The 15,897-nt window shown below is 40.5% G+C and overlaps 1 protein-coding gene across 1 annotated transcript in view; it reads right to left on the minus strand.

The window, feature by feature from the left end:
• htt (huntingtin) overlaps positions 1-14,412 on the minus strand; it is a gene marked incomplete in the record, with an annotated part of 87,604 nt that extends 73,192 nt beyond the window's left edge. The window contains 9 exon segments of the mRNA XM_024262140.1: positions 843-1,047; positions 1,114-1,292; positions 1,366-1,507; positions 1,585-1,723; positions 9,378-9,457; positions 9,548-9,607; positions 11,400-11,520; positions 12,177-12,260; positions 14,043-14,412. Of these exon segments, the coding sequence (XP_024117908.1) occupies positions 843-1,047; positions 1,114-1,292; positions 1,366-1,507; positions 1,585-1,723; positions 9,378-9,457; positions 9,548-9,607; positions 11,400-11,520; positions 12,177-12,260; positions 14,043-14,140 (1,108 nt within the window).
• Between the last annotated feature and the right edge of the window lie 1,485 nt (positions 14,413-15,897).

Below are 15,897 nucleotides of genomic sequence, written 5' to 3' on the forward strand. Positions count from 1 at the left end.
CTGCTCCGCGCGCACTCAGTGCAAACACGTATGTATTGAACGTTCACAAGCAGCTTGCAGAGAAAAACAGAGATCTAAAGAGAGTTTATAAGTTTTTTTTTTTTTTTTAAAGTGCAGGGGTTGGCGCTGCAAATAGCTCCGACCTGCTTCAGGTGGCTCAGTTCACCTCTTAGCACTTGTTTTTGTCCAGATAATTAAGCTAAAAATACAACAAAAAAAGCAAAAACAAAGTTCAAAGTCTAAATGGTTCAATTCCTCTGCTGTGTTTCATTTCTTTGTCTTAGATTCTCTTTTTCTCTTCTGTTTCATCCCAGTCTTTAAAATGATCAAATTCACCCAATGGAAATGGAAACTATAAAATCACTCTCATATCTTTTCAACTGTGTTCCTGTTGAGATAAACGATGGAATAAAGTATTCAACATTTGAGTTATGGCATGTGAATATGAAGTTTGAGTCTTTTTTTTTTGCTTGCTCAGAAAAGTCTTCCTACTGTTTTTTGTTGAGGTAATTAGAGACTCTGGAGTTGATTTATTTTTTTCTTTCTTTTTCTTTTTAATCATTCAATATTTAAAAAAAACCCTCAGTGTTGTTAAAGTAAAGGTTTGAAGTCTTTTATAATAAAAATAATAATAAAGCCACATTTTTAGTTTCATTTTGATCTCTTATTGTCACAAACTTAAATAAAATACCTAAAAATGAGGTTTTTTTAACAGCAATTAGTAGATTAGAAAATTGTGATTACAATCGCATGACATCACTAGTTGTTTTAGATCAAAAGTGATTGCCGCACAGGCCAGCAACATGACTGAGGTAACTCGGCAAGACAAAAACCTGGATTACCAATGAGCTCCAGGATGCTGCCAGAGCGGGCGCGGCTTTCGTTGTCTTGGCGAAAAACGGTGGCGTGAGAAATGCTGCCCGCTGTGATGAGCAGGTGGAGGAGCTCTGGCGGCGGTGTCCTGAACATCTGCTGCAGGAGCTCCAGAGCCGCCGTGACCACGTTGTGATCCCAGTGCTGCGTGTAGTGTAGGGTCAGCTCGTACACCTGCAAACACACTGGAGGTGAGCAACATGTGGCTGCACCAACACACACAATCTGACACATACACACCTGTAGCATCTGCTCAGGTGTTGGCTGAACATCTGCCTCCTTCCTCATGACCCCAAAGCTTCCTTTCAGGCTGGTAGTGTTGACTTGCTGCTGCAGTAGAGGCATCATGTAGCGTAGAGTTAACAACACCCCCAGAATCAGATGACTGGGATGTTCCTCGTCGACTGGAACCAGCAGACCTGGTGGTGGAGGGAGAACGTGACACGGATGTCTGATGCCTGCAGTCTGGGTGTGTCGTGTTTGGTGACGTACCCAGCAGCACATTCAGCAGCCAGGTATAGAAGTAGCTGGCACGTCTGGAGTGTTGGCATACGCTGACGGCGGAGCTGGCTGCCGTCCGTCTAATGGTGGGGGAGCTGAATTTCAGGTTGGCAACAAACGACTTCAGCAGCAGCTGGTAAAACAAACAAAAAGAGCTTTCATGACTTCAACCTTTAGAGAACAGAGGTGTGAATGCAGAGAAAAGGTTACCTTGACCTCCCCATCATTCGCAAAGTGTCCAAGCGCAGCCATGATTTTGGGCGTTGCTGCAGCCAGGGTCTCCTGCACGGTTTCCTCCTGCCGCTTGGTGATGCGGGTGAGGCACGGCAGCAGGTTGACCAGGTATGGCCTTGAAGAGCGACCGAGGGACAGAACAACGGACACAAGTGAAGCTTCACATTAAAAAAAATAAAACAAATGAAGCATAAAGAGACACTGAAGTGTGCATTATTTATTTTGCAATATTTAAAAATGCAAAACATGCTTATAAAAAAAAAAGTGAAATGCAAACAAATCTGGCTCCCACTGATCATATTTGATCTTTTTCAAAAGCATTCCTGATGTTCTTTTAATTATGATTTCGCTGGTATCAGCCAAAATTAAAAAAAAAAAAAAAAATTTTCTAGGACAATTTCAGCAGAGCGGCAGGAGTTCAATAGAAATTCACCTCTAAGTTTTGGGTGGGACTGTTGGCATGGAGCAATCCCACCTCCCTTCCTCTCCCTGTTGGTATGAGCTCTCTGTTTATAAATTTTCCCCTGCTAGCTTTGCTTTATCATCAATGGAGGAATGGAAGGAACAGAATTTGCTTTGGCATAATAATAATAATCATCATAACTACAAAAGTTGTATTCCCTGCGATAATGCTAGTTTGAATGTTTTTGCTGAAAGTTGTCGCTGAACATGCTGAAGAAATTTACTGTAATTGCTGAAGGGATTTGTAGAAAATACTAAAGCTATTTGCATAATGCTAAAGTTGCCAAAAGATTTAATGTTGCAGAAAGTGCACGAAAAATTGAAAGAATTTCTTTAAAAAAAACTACAAAAAATAAAAAAATATGAAAAAAATATTAAATCAAAAATAGCCCAAAACTTCAGTAGATGCCAAATTATCAAAAAAAAAATTAGCATTTTGCTAAAACGTTAGCTTAAAAAAAGCCTACAAATCCTTAATAGGCGCCAAATTAGCCAAAAAAGATAAAGCGTTACTAACATAGTGAACTTCTAAATAGCTTCAAAATTCTCAGTATATGCCAAAATATCCAAAAAGGCTCAAACATAGCTAAAATAATAGCTTAACTCAAAATAAGCCCAAAATACCTCAGTAAAGGCCAAAATTAGCCAAAAAGCTAACACATGGCTAAATATGAGCTTTATTCAGAATTAGACAAAAAAGTACCCAGAGAGGAACTATGGTATTGTATGAGGAAGTCTGGAGTGACAGAGAAGTATGTCCGAGCAGTGCAGGACATGTATGAGGGCTGTAAGACAGTGGTGAGGTGTGCTGTAGGGGTGACAGAGGAGTTCAAGGTGGAGGTGGGATTACATCAGGGATCAGCTCTGAGCCCCTTCCTGTTTGCAATGGTGATGGACAGACTGACGGATGAGGTTAGACAGGAATCACCATGGACTATGATGTTTGCAGATGATATTGTGATTTGTAGTGAGAGCAGGGAACAGGTGGAGGTGGAGTTAGAGAGGTGGAGGTTTGCCCTGGAAAGGAGAGGAATGAAGGTTAGCCGCAGTAAGACAGAGTACATGTGTGTGAATGAGAGGAACCAGAGTGGAAGAGTGAGGTTACAGGGAGAAGAGATAAAGAAGGTGGAGGAGTTTAAGTATTTAGGGTCAACAGTACAGAGTAATGGAGAGTGTGGAAAAGAAGTGAAGAGGAGAGTGCAAGCAGGTTGGAATGGGTGGAGAAAAGTGTCAGGTGTGATGTGTGACAGAAGAGTTTCAGCACAAATGAAAGGAAAGGTGTACAAGACTGTGGTGAGACCAGCCATGTTGTTTGGACTAGAAACAGTGGGACTGAAGAAAAGACAGGAAGCAGAGCTGGAGGTAGCAGAGATGAAGATGCTGAGGTTCTCTTTGGGAGTGACCAGGATGGATAGGATCAGGAATGAATACATCAGAGGGACAGCACATGTTAGAGGTTTTGGAGATAAAGTCAGAGAGGCCAGACTGAGATGGTTTGGACATGTTCAGAGGAGAGACAGTGAATATATTGGTAGAAGGATGCTGAGTCTAGAGCTGCCAGGAAAGAGGTCTAGAGGAAGACCAAAGAGGAGGTTTATGGATGCAGTGAATGAAGACATGAAGGTGGCTGGTGTTAGAGTGGAGGATGCTGAAGACAGGCTTAGATGGAGGAAACTGATTCGCTGTGGCGACTCCTGAAGGGAAAAGCCCAAAGAATGAGAAGAAGTAAATGCCAAATTAGCCACAAAAAAGCTAGCAAGTTGCTAAAATACTAGCATAATAATACTAGCATTTCGTTAACCCTTGGCGCCGCAGATGGCTGCCTCAGTGTGTTGGTGCGCACTGCTTTGTTTTGTTTTGTGTTTTTTAATATCATTTTTTGTGATGGCACCTGGTGCTTTAACCAAAGTGGAGCTCATGAACATCAGGGCAACAACTCCGGCGGATTTATTTCCTAACTTTTTGCTCCCACCTCTGGAAATACAGGATATCCTGGTCAAAGGCGCGTTCCTAGCCTACAGAGTGAAACGTCGCAAGAGAGGAAAACGAGCCGGCGCGCTGGTCCGCCTTCGCCAGTGCAGATTACGCACGCCGCTACCGGGAATATTTCTCTCTAACGTGCGCTCATTGCCCAACAAAATGGAAGAACTGCATCTGCTGTTGGGAAGAAACAGGGACTTCTCTTCTGGCTGAGCGGATTAATACCGGACTCCGCGCTGCAGCTGGCAGGCTTCCAACTCTACCGCGCAGACAGAGTCAAGGGACTTTCCGGCAAAACTAAAGGTGGAGGAATCTGTTTTTATTTCAACATCGGTTGGTTGGTGTAACGACGTAACAGTGATCAACCAGTACTGTTCTCCTGATCTGGAATCTGTTATCATCAACTGTAAGCCGCTTTATTCACCCCGGGAGTTTGCTTCATTCATTCTGGTCGGCGTTTACATCCCGCCGCACCCGGACGTGCAGGCTGCTCAGCTTCAGCTTGCAGACCAGATACAAAGTGTGGAGCGGACCAATCCGGATTCCTTAGTCATTGTCCTTGGAGACTTCAACAAAGGCAATCTCTCTCATGAACTCCCGAGATACAGACAGCTTGTCAGATGCCCGACCAGAGAAGAGAACATTCTGGATCACTGCTACACCACAATCAGGGATGCTTATCACGCCGTCCCCCGCGCTGCATTGGGACACTCTGATCACGTCATGCTCCACCTGATTCCTGTCTATAGGCAGAAGCTAAAGCTTTGCAAACCTGTAGTGAGGACTTCAAAGAAGTGGACCAGTGAAGCAGTGGAGGTTCTTAAGTTGTGTCTGGACTGTACTGACTGGGACATTTTCAGGACTGCTACCAACAGTCTGGATGAGTATACAGAGGCTGTGACGTCATACATCAGCTTCTGTGAAGATTACTGTGTCCCATCATGCACCAGGGTGAGTTATAACAATGACAAACCCTGGTTCACAGCCAAACTCAGACAGCTAAGGCGGGCTAAGGAGGAGGCCTTCAGGAGTGGAGATAAAGATAAATTCAGAGAGGCAAAATACAAGTTTAGCAAAGCGGTGAGAGAGGCTAAACGATTGTATTCTGAGAAGCTACAACACCAGTTCTCAGCCAACGACTCTGCAACTGTCTGGAGAGGGCTCAGGCAGATCACTAACTACAACCCTAAAGCCCTCCACTCCATCAATGACCGATTCCTTGCCAACGCCCTTAACGAGTTTTACTGCCGCTTTGAAAGACAAAGGGACTGTTCTGCCACTACTTCCCATCACACCTCCCATCAGCTACAGCTCCAGTCACCTTCTTCAATTTCCACCTTAACGGCCCCACCTCCCTCAGTGACGACTCTTTCCATCCACGAAAGGGACGTCAACAAACTCTTCAAGAGACAGAATCCCCGGAAAGCAGCCGGACCAGATTTTGTCTCCCCATCTACTTTGAAGCACTGTGCTGATCAGCTGTCTCCAGTCTTCACAGACATTTTTAACACCTCACTGGAGACCTGTCACGTGCCAGCCTGCTTCAAGTCTTCAACCATCATCCCTGTCCCCAAGAAGCTGGGGTCCTCAGGACTGAATGACTTCCGACCCGTCGCCCTGACCTCTGTAGTCATGAAGTCCTTTGAACGCCTCGTCCTTTCACACCTCAAAGCCATGACAGACCCTCTTCTGGATCCCCTGCAGTTCGCCTACAGAGCTAACAGGTCTGTAGATGACGCCGTCAATCTGGGCTTTCACTTCATCCTCCAGCATCTGGACTCTGCAGGAACCTACGCCAGGATCCTGTTTGTGGATTTCAGCTCTGCCTTCAATACTATCATCCCGTCTCTGCTTCAGGAGAAGCTTTCCCTGCTGAACGTGCCGGACTCCACCTGCAAGTGGATCACAGACTTCCTGTCCAACAGGAAACAGTGTGTAAAGCTGGGGAAACACATCTCAGACTCACGGTCCATCAGCACTGGATCTCCCCAAGGCTGCGTTCTTTCTCCTCTGCTCTCCCTGTACACCAACTGCTGCACCTCCAGTCACCAGTCTGTCAAACTCCTGAAGTTTGCAGACGATACCACTCTCGTCGGACTCATCTCTGATGGTGACGAGTCCGCCTACAGGTGGGAGGTCGACCATCTGGTGACCTGGTGCAACCAGAACCACCTGAAGCTTAATGCTCTAAAGACAGTGGAGTTGGTTGTGGACTACAGGAAGAACTCAGCTCCACCTGCCCCCATCACCCTCTGTGATTCCACTGTTGCCATTGTGGAGTCATTCCGCTTCCTGGGAACGGTCATCTCCCAGGACCTCAAGTGGGAACCGAACATCTGCCTGCTCAACAAGAAAGCTCAGCAGAGGATGTTCTTCTTGAGGCAGCTGCAGAAATTTGGACTGCCAGAGGCAATGATGGTGCAGTTCTACACATCCATCATTGAGTCCATCCTCACCTCCTCCATCACCATCTGGTACGCTGCTGCTACTGCCAAGGACAAGAGCAGGCTGCAGCGGGTCATCCGGTCAGTAGAGAAGGTGATCGGCTGTAATCTCCCGTCTCTTCAGGACCTTTACACCTCTAAGACCCTGAGGCGTGCAAGAAAGATCGTTGCTGACCCCTCCCACCCTGGACATGGTGTATTTGAGCCACTCCCCTCTGGCAGGAGGCTGCGGTCTATAACGACCAGAACCTCACGCCGCAATAAAGTTACTTCTGATTCTGATAACCATTGACGTAAATAAAAATGGACAGCTTAACCCTCTCATTTCAATGTTCCAAACAGGAAGTACCACTGGGTTGCAAGAAGGCCAAAGTCCCAAAGACTTCCATTGAGAAACAGCTATTTCTCAGTCATTTTATTTGTCAGAATAATCATTCTTCCTCTGGTGTTTCCTTGTTAACATATTCTTTGTAATCCTATTTTTGTTTTTAAAGATATTTTTTTTTAATCGCCATTTATTCAAGTTATAAACTGACCAATCATATGCCTCAGTAAAAGAATGTGGCTCCCGCTGGCCCCGCCTCAAACGTTTGACAGATTCCTCCGCACCGTTTTTAGTAGGAGGGGTGTAGGCTTCGAACAAGCCAGAACAAGCTCACTCCTGATTTGTTGACAGTACTTCCTCTAAAAACGTGACTCAAACCGACTCGGACTAATCGCTGTTGATGGATTGCAATCGCAGCAGACATATCGGGAAGTGACGGCAAAGGTTCTGGCCTGCTTTTGGGAGGGTGGAAGGTAATGCATTTCCTATGGGGGACCTCAAGGCTTCATATGTCTGGTCCTTATTAACGGTCAATGAGATTAACCCAGAATTAGCCCAAAAAAACCTCATTAGATGCCAAATTATCCAAATATGTCTGCATGTTGCTAACATATTAGCTAAACTCAAAATATGCCTTTTAAACCTCAGTAGCATTAATGCCCTTAACATGCTGAACATTTTGACACCAATACTGCATAGGTTCAAAAGTGTGCACAAAATTTAAGAAATGTGGTGGAAAAATACGCAAAGATTGCAGAAAATCATATTAAAAAATGTGTAAAATTTCGTTAAGTTTCAATAATTATGTAAGATTTAACAATACCAAAAGAACAAGAATGAATTTCCTGAACATGCAGAATGTTTTAATTGCATAAATTAGCAAAAATTCCTATTCATTTCAGTGGGGCTGAAAAATCGCAAAAATTGTGAAACATCTCAAAAATTCTAAAATTTACTAAAACAAAATACAAGCAATAATGTTCTTAACGAGCTGAGCGTTTTGATACCAAGATTGCAGAAATTCCTGAAAGTGTGATTGAGTTTTTACGGCCCAAAAACTGTACAATAGAAAAACTAACTGGAAAAGTTGCATTACCTGCAATAATGCTGGTGTGAATGCTTTTTCCTGAAAGTAATCGCTGAAAATTTTGACTTAATTTAGTTTCATTGCTGTAGGGATTTGCTGAAAATGCAAAAGACTATTTCCAAAATGTTAAATTTGCTGAAAGACTGGAAATTTGTTAAAGAACTACGAAAGAGTGCTGAAGCTGACCTAATTTTTTAGTTTTTAGTTTGTTGCAGTTGCTTAAATATGAGCTAAACTCCAAATTTGCCTGAAATTCCAAAGTAAATTAGTCAAAAATGTTTGCATGTTGCCAAAATAGAAGCTAAACTCTAAATTAGCCTATAAAAACCTAAGTAGATAGCAGATTAGCCAAAAACATTAGCATGTTGCTAAAATATTAGCTAAACTTGATTTTTTTATTTTGATTGTGTAATTGATTTAATCATCACAATTCTGGGTGTAGGAACTCTATTTTAATCGCTATTTAAAATGTGAGTTTAATGTGCTTCATAACGTATTTTTATTGTGTTAACATGTTTTTTTTTCTTTTTTTTGTTGTGTTGTTTTATGATGTGTTTTTTATGAAGGACCCCAGGAAGAGTAGCTGTCTAATAAGCACAGCTAATGGGGATCCTATAAACAATAAACAATAAAGATTTTAAGTGATTGAAAATTATTGAAATTAATAGCCCATGAATATATTTAAAGACTTGTTGCTACTCTACTTAAAATTTTAAGACTTTATTTTGGTCATTATTTCAAAAATTGTAAATTTAATGAATACCAAGAATACAAGCAGTAATGTCCTGAAGAAGTTGAATGTTTTGATACCGAGATTGATGAAATCACTGAAAGTGTGATTGAGTTTTTACGTGCTGAAAAATGTTTGGAAAGGAGCAGGAGAATCACTGTAGTGTGAATGCTTACTAAACATTTACACAATAATAAGAAAGAACAACATAATCTAGCATTCACACAATAAACCTTCATGGAAGAATAAGTCCAGAATTATAGAACGAAAATAAAGATCTGATCAAAATCAAAGATTTCTGCAGATTTGGTAAGCTGCACACCTGCTGTACAGAAGACACGACACTGAAGAGGTTGATTGATAAAATACTGCAGCCAATCAGGATACATCTAACCCTTTAACGCTGGAGCTCCAGTGTTTATGTTCTTTGATTCACTGCAATTTTTTTAATTGTGAACACTCCTTCACAATCTGCTGGAATTATCGTGTTAACGGTTGAAAAGTTACAGTACGTTAGAGATTTCTGAGTTTAAGCATCACCGACGACGCCTCAGGTGCTAAAGGGTTTAAAAAAATTTTAAAAAGGAGGCGTGCAAAATTGGCCTAAAAAATCCACAAAACAACAAGGCTGTAAAAGGTGAACTGTGATGTATTGTAGGAATACAATAGTAAAAAAATGCATAATTTTCTTATTTCTTTTCAAAGAGTGAGTGAGAGAAAGCCTCCAGGCAGCTGGGGTACCTGCATTTCTGCGGCCGGATGAGGTGGGCCAGCTCGGCAAACCTCCACAAAGCCGCCCTCAGACTCCGAGAGGCACCATTCTTTAGAAGCAAGAAAGGCATAAAAAATAAACAAAGAAGGATTTAGTGATGGAGAAATTGGAATAACCATGATGGAAATGAATATATTACCTTTTTAATTTCTTTGTACAACTCCAGCTGCAGCCTGGGTAAGTTAGAGTCCATCAGCGCCTGAAGATTCAAGTCAGGAGAGGAATGAATCAGTAAAACAAAACAGTGTTCAGTTTACATTAGCATGTTTGCATATCCTAAGCGTGCATACTTTAGGGGCAGCACTGTAGCTTTTGGAATAACATAAAATGTATATGATACCGCCTGAGAGTCTGTTTATATGCAAATTATTTTCTATTTAATAATAATTATGAAAAAATAAGGATAGGAGAATTTCTACGAAAAGGAAATGGTTGCATACAAGAACTAGATATATTGCATTACCTGTGGTAATGCAAGTGTGAATGCTGTAAGCTGAATGTGGCTGCTGAAGATGCTAGAGTTAATTTCTTAAAATGTTGAAACTGACAGCTAAGAATGATCAAGCTGATAGCTGAAACACTGAAGTTGATGGCTGGCCAAAATATTAGCCCATTGCTAAATTAGCCAAAAAACTAGAAAAAAAAAAGGCAAACCTTGATGAAAAGGGTAGCATGATGCTAAAACATTTGCTAACCTCCACATTAGCCTAAATAACTTAAAACCCAATGTTTTTAAACAGGCAAGCAAAAGGCTAAAATATTAGCCAAACTCCAAGTTAGCCTAAATAACTTAAAAAGTCCAATTTTGACAAAACAGCTAGCATAAAGCTAACATTTTAGCTAAACTCCAAATTTGCCTAAAAAAAATGAAAAAATGTCTAAATTTAGCTAAACATAGCTAGCATGTTGCTAAAATAAAAGCTAATTCCAAATGACCCTAAAAAAATCCAGTAGTTTCTGAACATTTTAAAGTGTGAACGGTGTCTCTCGCTGAAAGTTTGCACAAGTACACGAGTTTTAAAGTGCAAAGTTTTTTAAGGATTTGAGTAATTTCTCATTCATTTCCTATGGGGCATATTTTGCTTCATATTTCAAAAACTATAAAGTTTATGAATACCAAAAATACAAGCAGTAATGTCCTGAATGTTTGGATATTAATGATTGCTGAAATCACTGAAAATGTGGCTGAGTTTTTACGTGCCAAAAAGGAGCAGAAGAATCACCATAGTGTGAATGCTGCAAAGCTTTCACACTATAAAGGTGAAGCATTAAATATAGAGTGAGGCAAATAAGTATTTGAACATCCTGATTTTGAAAGTTCTCTCTCTTAGAAGTCATAGGGGAGTCTGACATTTCATCTCAATGTCCACTGTGAGACTTAATTTAAAACTAATCAGGAAATCACATTGTATAATTTTTAAATGTATTTATTTGTATGCTTCTTTTGCCAATACGTATTTGAACTTTTGTCTATCAGCTAGAATTCTGACCCTTAGCTTGGTGAAAAAAGATCCACTGTTGGAGCAATTATTAGAAAATAAGTAAGCTGAACATTTCAGACCCCTCAGTGATTTTCAAGTGGGAAAACTGTCAAAATCATAGGGTGTTCAAATACTTATTTGTCTCACTGTAAAAAGTTGCTTTGATTGGATTTCAGCAACTTAACAAAGCAAAATAATAGAGCTCTTTTCCTCTGCGGGTTTTGAACAACTGTATTCACACACTTCTGATGTTTTAAATGAGCCACATATACACACACAAACACATAAAACTGTCACAAAAGTGCCAAACAAGCAAAAAAAAATGCACAAAAGGTCACACAGCTGAACCAAGTTAGACACAATCGTGTGAATATGTATGTGTTAATTATATTTCTGATGGTGATAAAAAATGAAACACAGACTCAAATACACGTGTGAGCATAAACCAACAAAAACAGTAGGAAAAAAGCAAAACAAACAAAGTAAAGAGCATAACTGGCTGTTCCTCACTTTGATGATTTTGTTCAGGCACTCGTCAGCCACCATCCGGACGTCAGACTCGCCGTCATCGCTGCAAAGCAGAAACATCTCCATGGCGATGCCAAGCAGCTTCTGAAACTCTGGAGACGTTCTGTTTAAAGAGTCAAAATGCAAAAAACATTAATTTAACTTGTTCCTTTTTTACATGATTTCATTAAACCCAACATTTTCAATGTTATTTTGTAATCTGAGCTGAACAGCCTTGTCAGTTACAATTGTAGCTTGAAAGCATGAAAAACATGTGGGGACAAGAGTGTAGCAAAGACACTGGATTATAAATCTGGACCGAGCAGTAATAGACCTACTTATGCTGCATAAAAACAGGTACTTGCGTATATTTGTCTTGAGTATAGTGTGACGCACAGAAAACATGGATCTGTATCTGGATTCTGTGCAGAGGACTCCGTCTGGACTAACGTTTGTATGGGATGAGTATTAGTGAGGAGAGCTAGCAGCACCAAAAAGAGGAAATCCTGACGAGAAAACCCATATTCTTCCAATGAGGCTGTCAGAAATAAAACCTTGCCTGTCTTTACAAATCAAACTTAAAAAACAAAGCACTACTCTATGAAACAGAGCTGAACACATGGCGGGTGCTTCACTTATCTGTGCTTCTGAAGCCCAAATAGGACAAAGAACAAAAAAAATGTTTTTAACTGAAAAGACTTTCAAAGATCACTTGAGATTCAGTTTGCATGTTAACACTCAGCAGCCATGAACCTGTCAGACAAACGTGTGCTCTCCCACCTCAGCGACTGGGCAACAATGTTTTCACATATGGTCAGGCAGTGGGTCACTCTGTCCTTTTTCGTTGTGGCTTGCTCCTTTTTCCTGAGAAGGAAACAACAGATGAGATGAATGCAGGTCAAAAAGGCACAACAGTTGGGTTCCGTGGACTCCAACCGGAGCCTCTGCTCAACTTCTACCATAATCTAAAGTTCTCTTACACTAAAGCAGGTCTGCAGCCTTCAACACTTAAAGAGCCATTCAAGTCCGTTTCTTACTGGCTCACTAGAATCCAGAAGGAGCCACAAAGTCTGACCTCATCCTATAAGATGCTGATTTATTTCTGTGTCATTGCTATTTTGATAAATATACTTGATACAAATATCCATTAAAAAAATGAAATAGTTTATACCTTTTGACTGGAGTTGCATGACCCTTCAAAATAAAAGGCATCCTACACCATATTTCAACATCTCAATTCAGCAAGTGTAGCAGACAGTGTCATGTCAACAGTAAAAAAAATAAATAAATAAACATGTTATTGTAAAATTAAGGGTGCATCTCAGACAGAAATTCATAAATCAGAACTAAGTGACCCATGTGGTATTTTTCGGCCATGAGGAACACACAATCCTTGAATTTTTCAACAATAAGAAATTTGCCTTAAAATCCTGTGTGGTTTAATTATGAATTCTGGCTGTGCACTAAATCTCCCACTGACTTTTGGTGTTACACTGCTCATAAAAATCTGTCAAAATGCTTTAGTACAACTTTGATGAAGCTGCACCGCAATTTCAATTTAACATTGAAAATCATTTTTATTCTTCTTTAACAGAGATTCTCACTGGAGGAGTCTAACAGCCACATGCGACCCCGGAGCTACAGGCTGAAGACACCAGCACCAAAGCAACACCAGCTTCCTTTCCTCTAAGAGAACGTGCACCACAAGTTTCCAGCTTTCTCTGCCCTACTTAACAACTGATTACCTGGGATTAGGAGTGTTCAGCCCAAAAGAAAGACCAAGAGCAAGGGCTGGTGGGAAAATGCTCAGAAACTTGAACAGATTTTCCAACAGGTACTGTAGGATTTCTGCACACTTGTGCCAACAAACCATCAAAGATGAAAGGTTGTTAGGTGATTACAGTTCCCTCCTCTCTGCGATAAGAGGGTACCGGGTTCTTAGACTCTAAGAACTTCATTCTACTAAGCAGTATTAACAACTTTTATGTATCTGTGGCCCACAAAGGACAGTAGTCTTCACATACATTGGTTGTTGCGTGTGTAGCTGACATTATGAACGGTGTTCAATAGTTCCTCTGCACCCATTAAGAACTGTGTTTAAATTCGAGTCTGAAAGTCCCATGCAGCACCCAGAACCCTCCAGATGGCTGGAACTGTTAAGCGGACATAATGTAAGCAATCAAAGACTCAAAGATTTGACCAGGAGCCAGTTTCATTTAGGAACCCTACACTTACTGTAGTCTGTGATGGTTTTTATTGATCCAGTTTAACCCTCAACTTAGGAGAAACACCTAGAACTAAGTGACCCATAAGTGTTATGTGGGTGTGGAGTTCATGATGTATTCTTCGTGAAGGTAGATCACCACATGAAGCTTGATTCGTGGACGTGGTCCCGTGACATCCCTGACAGGTGATCCACATCATCTCATTCAGTCAGAACAAATCTGGACTTTGCTCTTCCAGAGAGGCTGTTCTTCACAGAGCAGCAGCTTCGTGGAGGGAAACCTGCCTCTCTGGAGCCGAGCGTAAATCTGCGTGCACTGAGCACAGCTGCAGAAAGGATGTCCGACAAATCCCGGCTAGCTGCTTGCAGCGGAGCAGAGAAGCTAGGCTAAAGCCGTTAGCGGAAAGGCTAAACCCACTTACTGTTTCTGGACTAGTTCCTCGGCAGTCGGCGGTCCCTGCTGTTGTTGGAACGACTTCAGACTCTCAAAGGCCTTCATAAGTTTCTCCATGGTAGCCATTTTAGTTATTTACAATGAGTGGGCTTTCTCCACAAGCTAATATTTACTATCTGCGCTAATTAGCTAGCACAGCACTGACAACTAGAGATGTCCAGCGCAACGAGCGGCTACCCCCCGCCCCCCGCGCCTCTTACTGCAAAACGTCTCTCAATTTGTTCCAGTACTGTTACAAAATGAAGTGAAAGCGGGTTTAAAATATGCCATCTTTGATGCAACGACGTTTTTCTCCGACCAATCACACCAGGAAGTGGCATTTGCGAAAGCCTCACGGAGACAGGAAGGACGCAAAGTCAGCAACCAATCAATCTTTGAATTACTTTGACTGACAGGGCCGACAGCCAATTGAAAGCTGCTTTTGACCCCCCCCCCCCTGTTTTGCTGCCCCTGTCACGGGACCACTGACGTCACAGACTGCAACACTTTTGTTAGAGGTTTTTGATACTAAAGAGGCATCTAAAATAAACTCTCTTCAAATAATTAGTGGTATTAATGTTTCATTAAAAAAATGCAACAACAAAAATGCAACTAAAGCCCATCAGGGGACAAATGCTGCAAATTAGCTCCTGCTGCAAGCATGATGATATGGGCCTCTGACCATACTTGCTGTATGCCTATGTTTTTATATCCGTCCCTACTAAATAAATGAATTCAAATTCAAACATATAGGCAACACTTTATGTGAAAAAAAAAACTTTACACCAAAAAGAGAATTGTATTGGAACGGTATATTAAATTATATCAATTGGTTACAACAGGAAACATTTTGTATAAATTTGTATAAATTGTATATATTTATAGAAAATTAAAGAAATACACAAAAAATTGACATAGCATTTGTCCCACAAATACCAAACGTTTATATCCAAATTCTCAGACATAGAAAACAACTGTAGTTTTTGTAATAATTCCATAAATGGGTTCTTCGCCTTTTCTACCATTGTAAATTCTCACTTGAAATCTGGATCCAATTAGAACGTTTTAGAAATACTAAATTTAACATTAATCTTATAATAAATGTCAAGCAATTCTCACATATTTATCTCGGATGATAAAAAAGAAGAAAGTAATGAAAAAAATGTTACTCATCTAAATGTTACCAACACAAGTGTAGAGTGAGAAAAACAACTCCCAGGTTTGAAGGATTTATGATAGAGTTCTGTCAGTTTTATGAATATCTTAAAAAGATTAATAACACCGCAACAATTTATACTTTTTTGTTTGATGAATAAATCCCTGTCATGGGAATTGTTTTGTTAATGCTTAAGTATTCATTTTTTTGATTAATATTATGGTTTCGTCTTACTTGGGATAATTTATTTTTGCTCGCATGTCCTCATTACATTTCTGTGTAATGTAATTGCTTCTCTTGTTTGAAAGATGACCTTAGTTATTGATTTTTTACAGACTGATATTAAATAAAGAGACACTCTTAGCTGGTAATGTAAATGTAAAAAAATTCTTTTAAATTTGCTGAAGCCATCAAGCGCAGCTTGATGGCTCAGAAACTAATGTTACTAATGTAAGAAACTAATGTTCTGAACTGTGTGTATTATGGAGTCAGATAAGAAATGTTTGACATTTATTTTGATTTGATTATATTTGTTTGACATTATATTAAGTAGATGAGCATCCAAATTTAATATAACAAAATCAGACCTATCCATTTAATGGGGCCCTACCATGAAAATTCTACTTTTTGAGGTTTTAAAAGCATTTTTCTGTTCATTCCTCTCTATAAAGAACCCCAAAGCGGTATT

Source organism: Oryzias melastigma, linkage group LG1 (genome assembly GCF_002922805.2).
Source record: "Oryzias melastigma strain HK-1 linkage group LG1, ASM292280v2, whole genome shotgun sequence".
Lineage (NCBI taxonomy): Eukaryota > Metazoa > Chordata > Actinopteri > Beloniformes > Adrianichthyidae > Oryzias > Oryzias melastigma.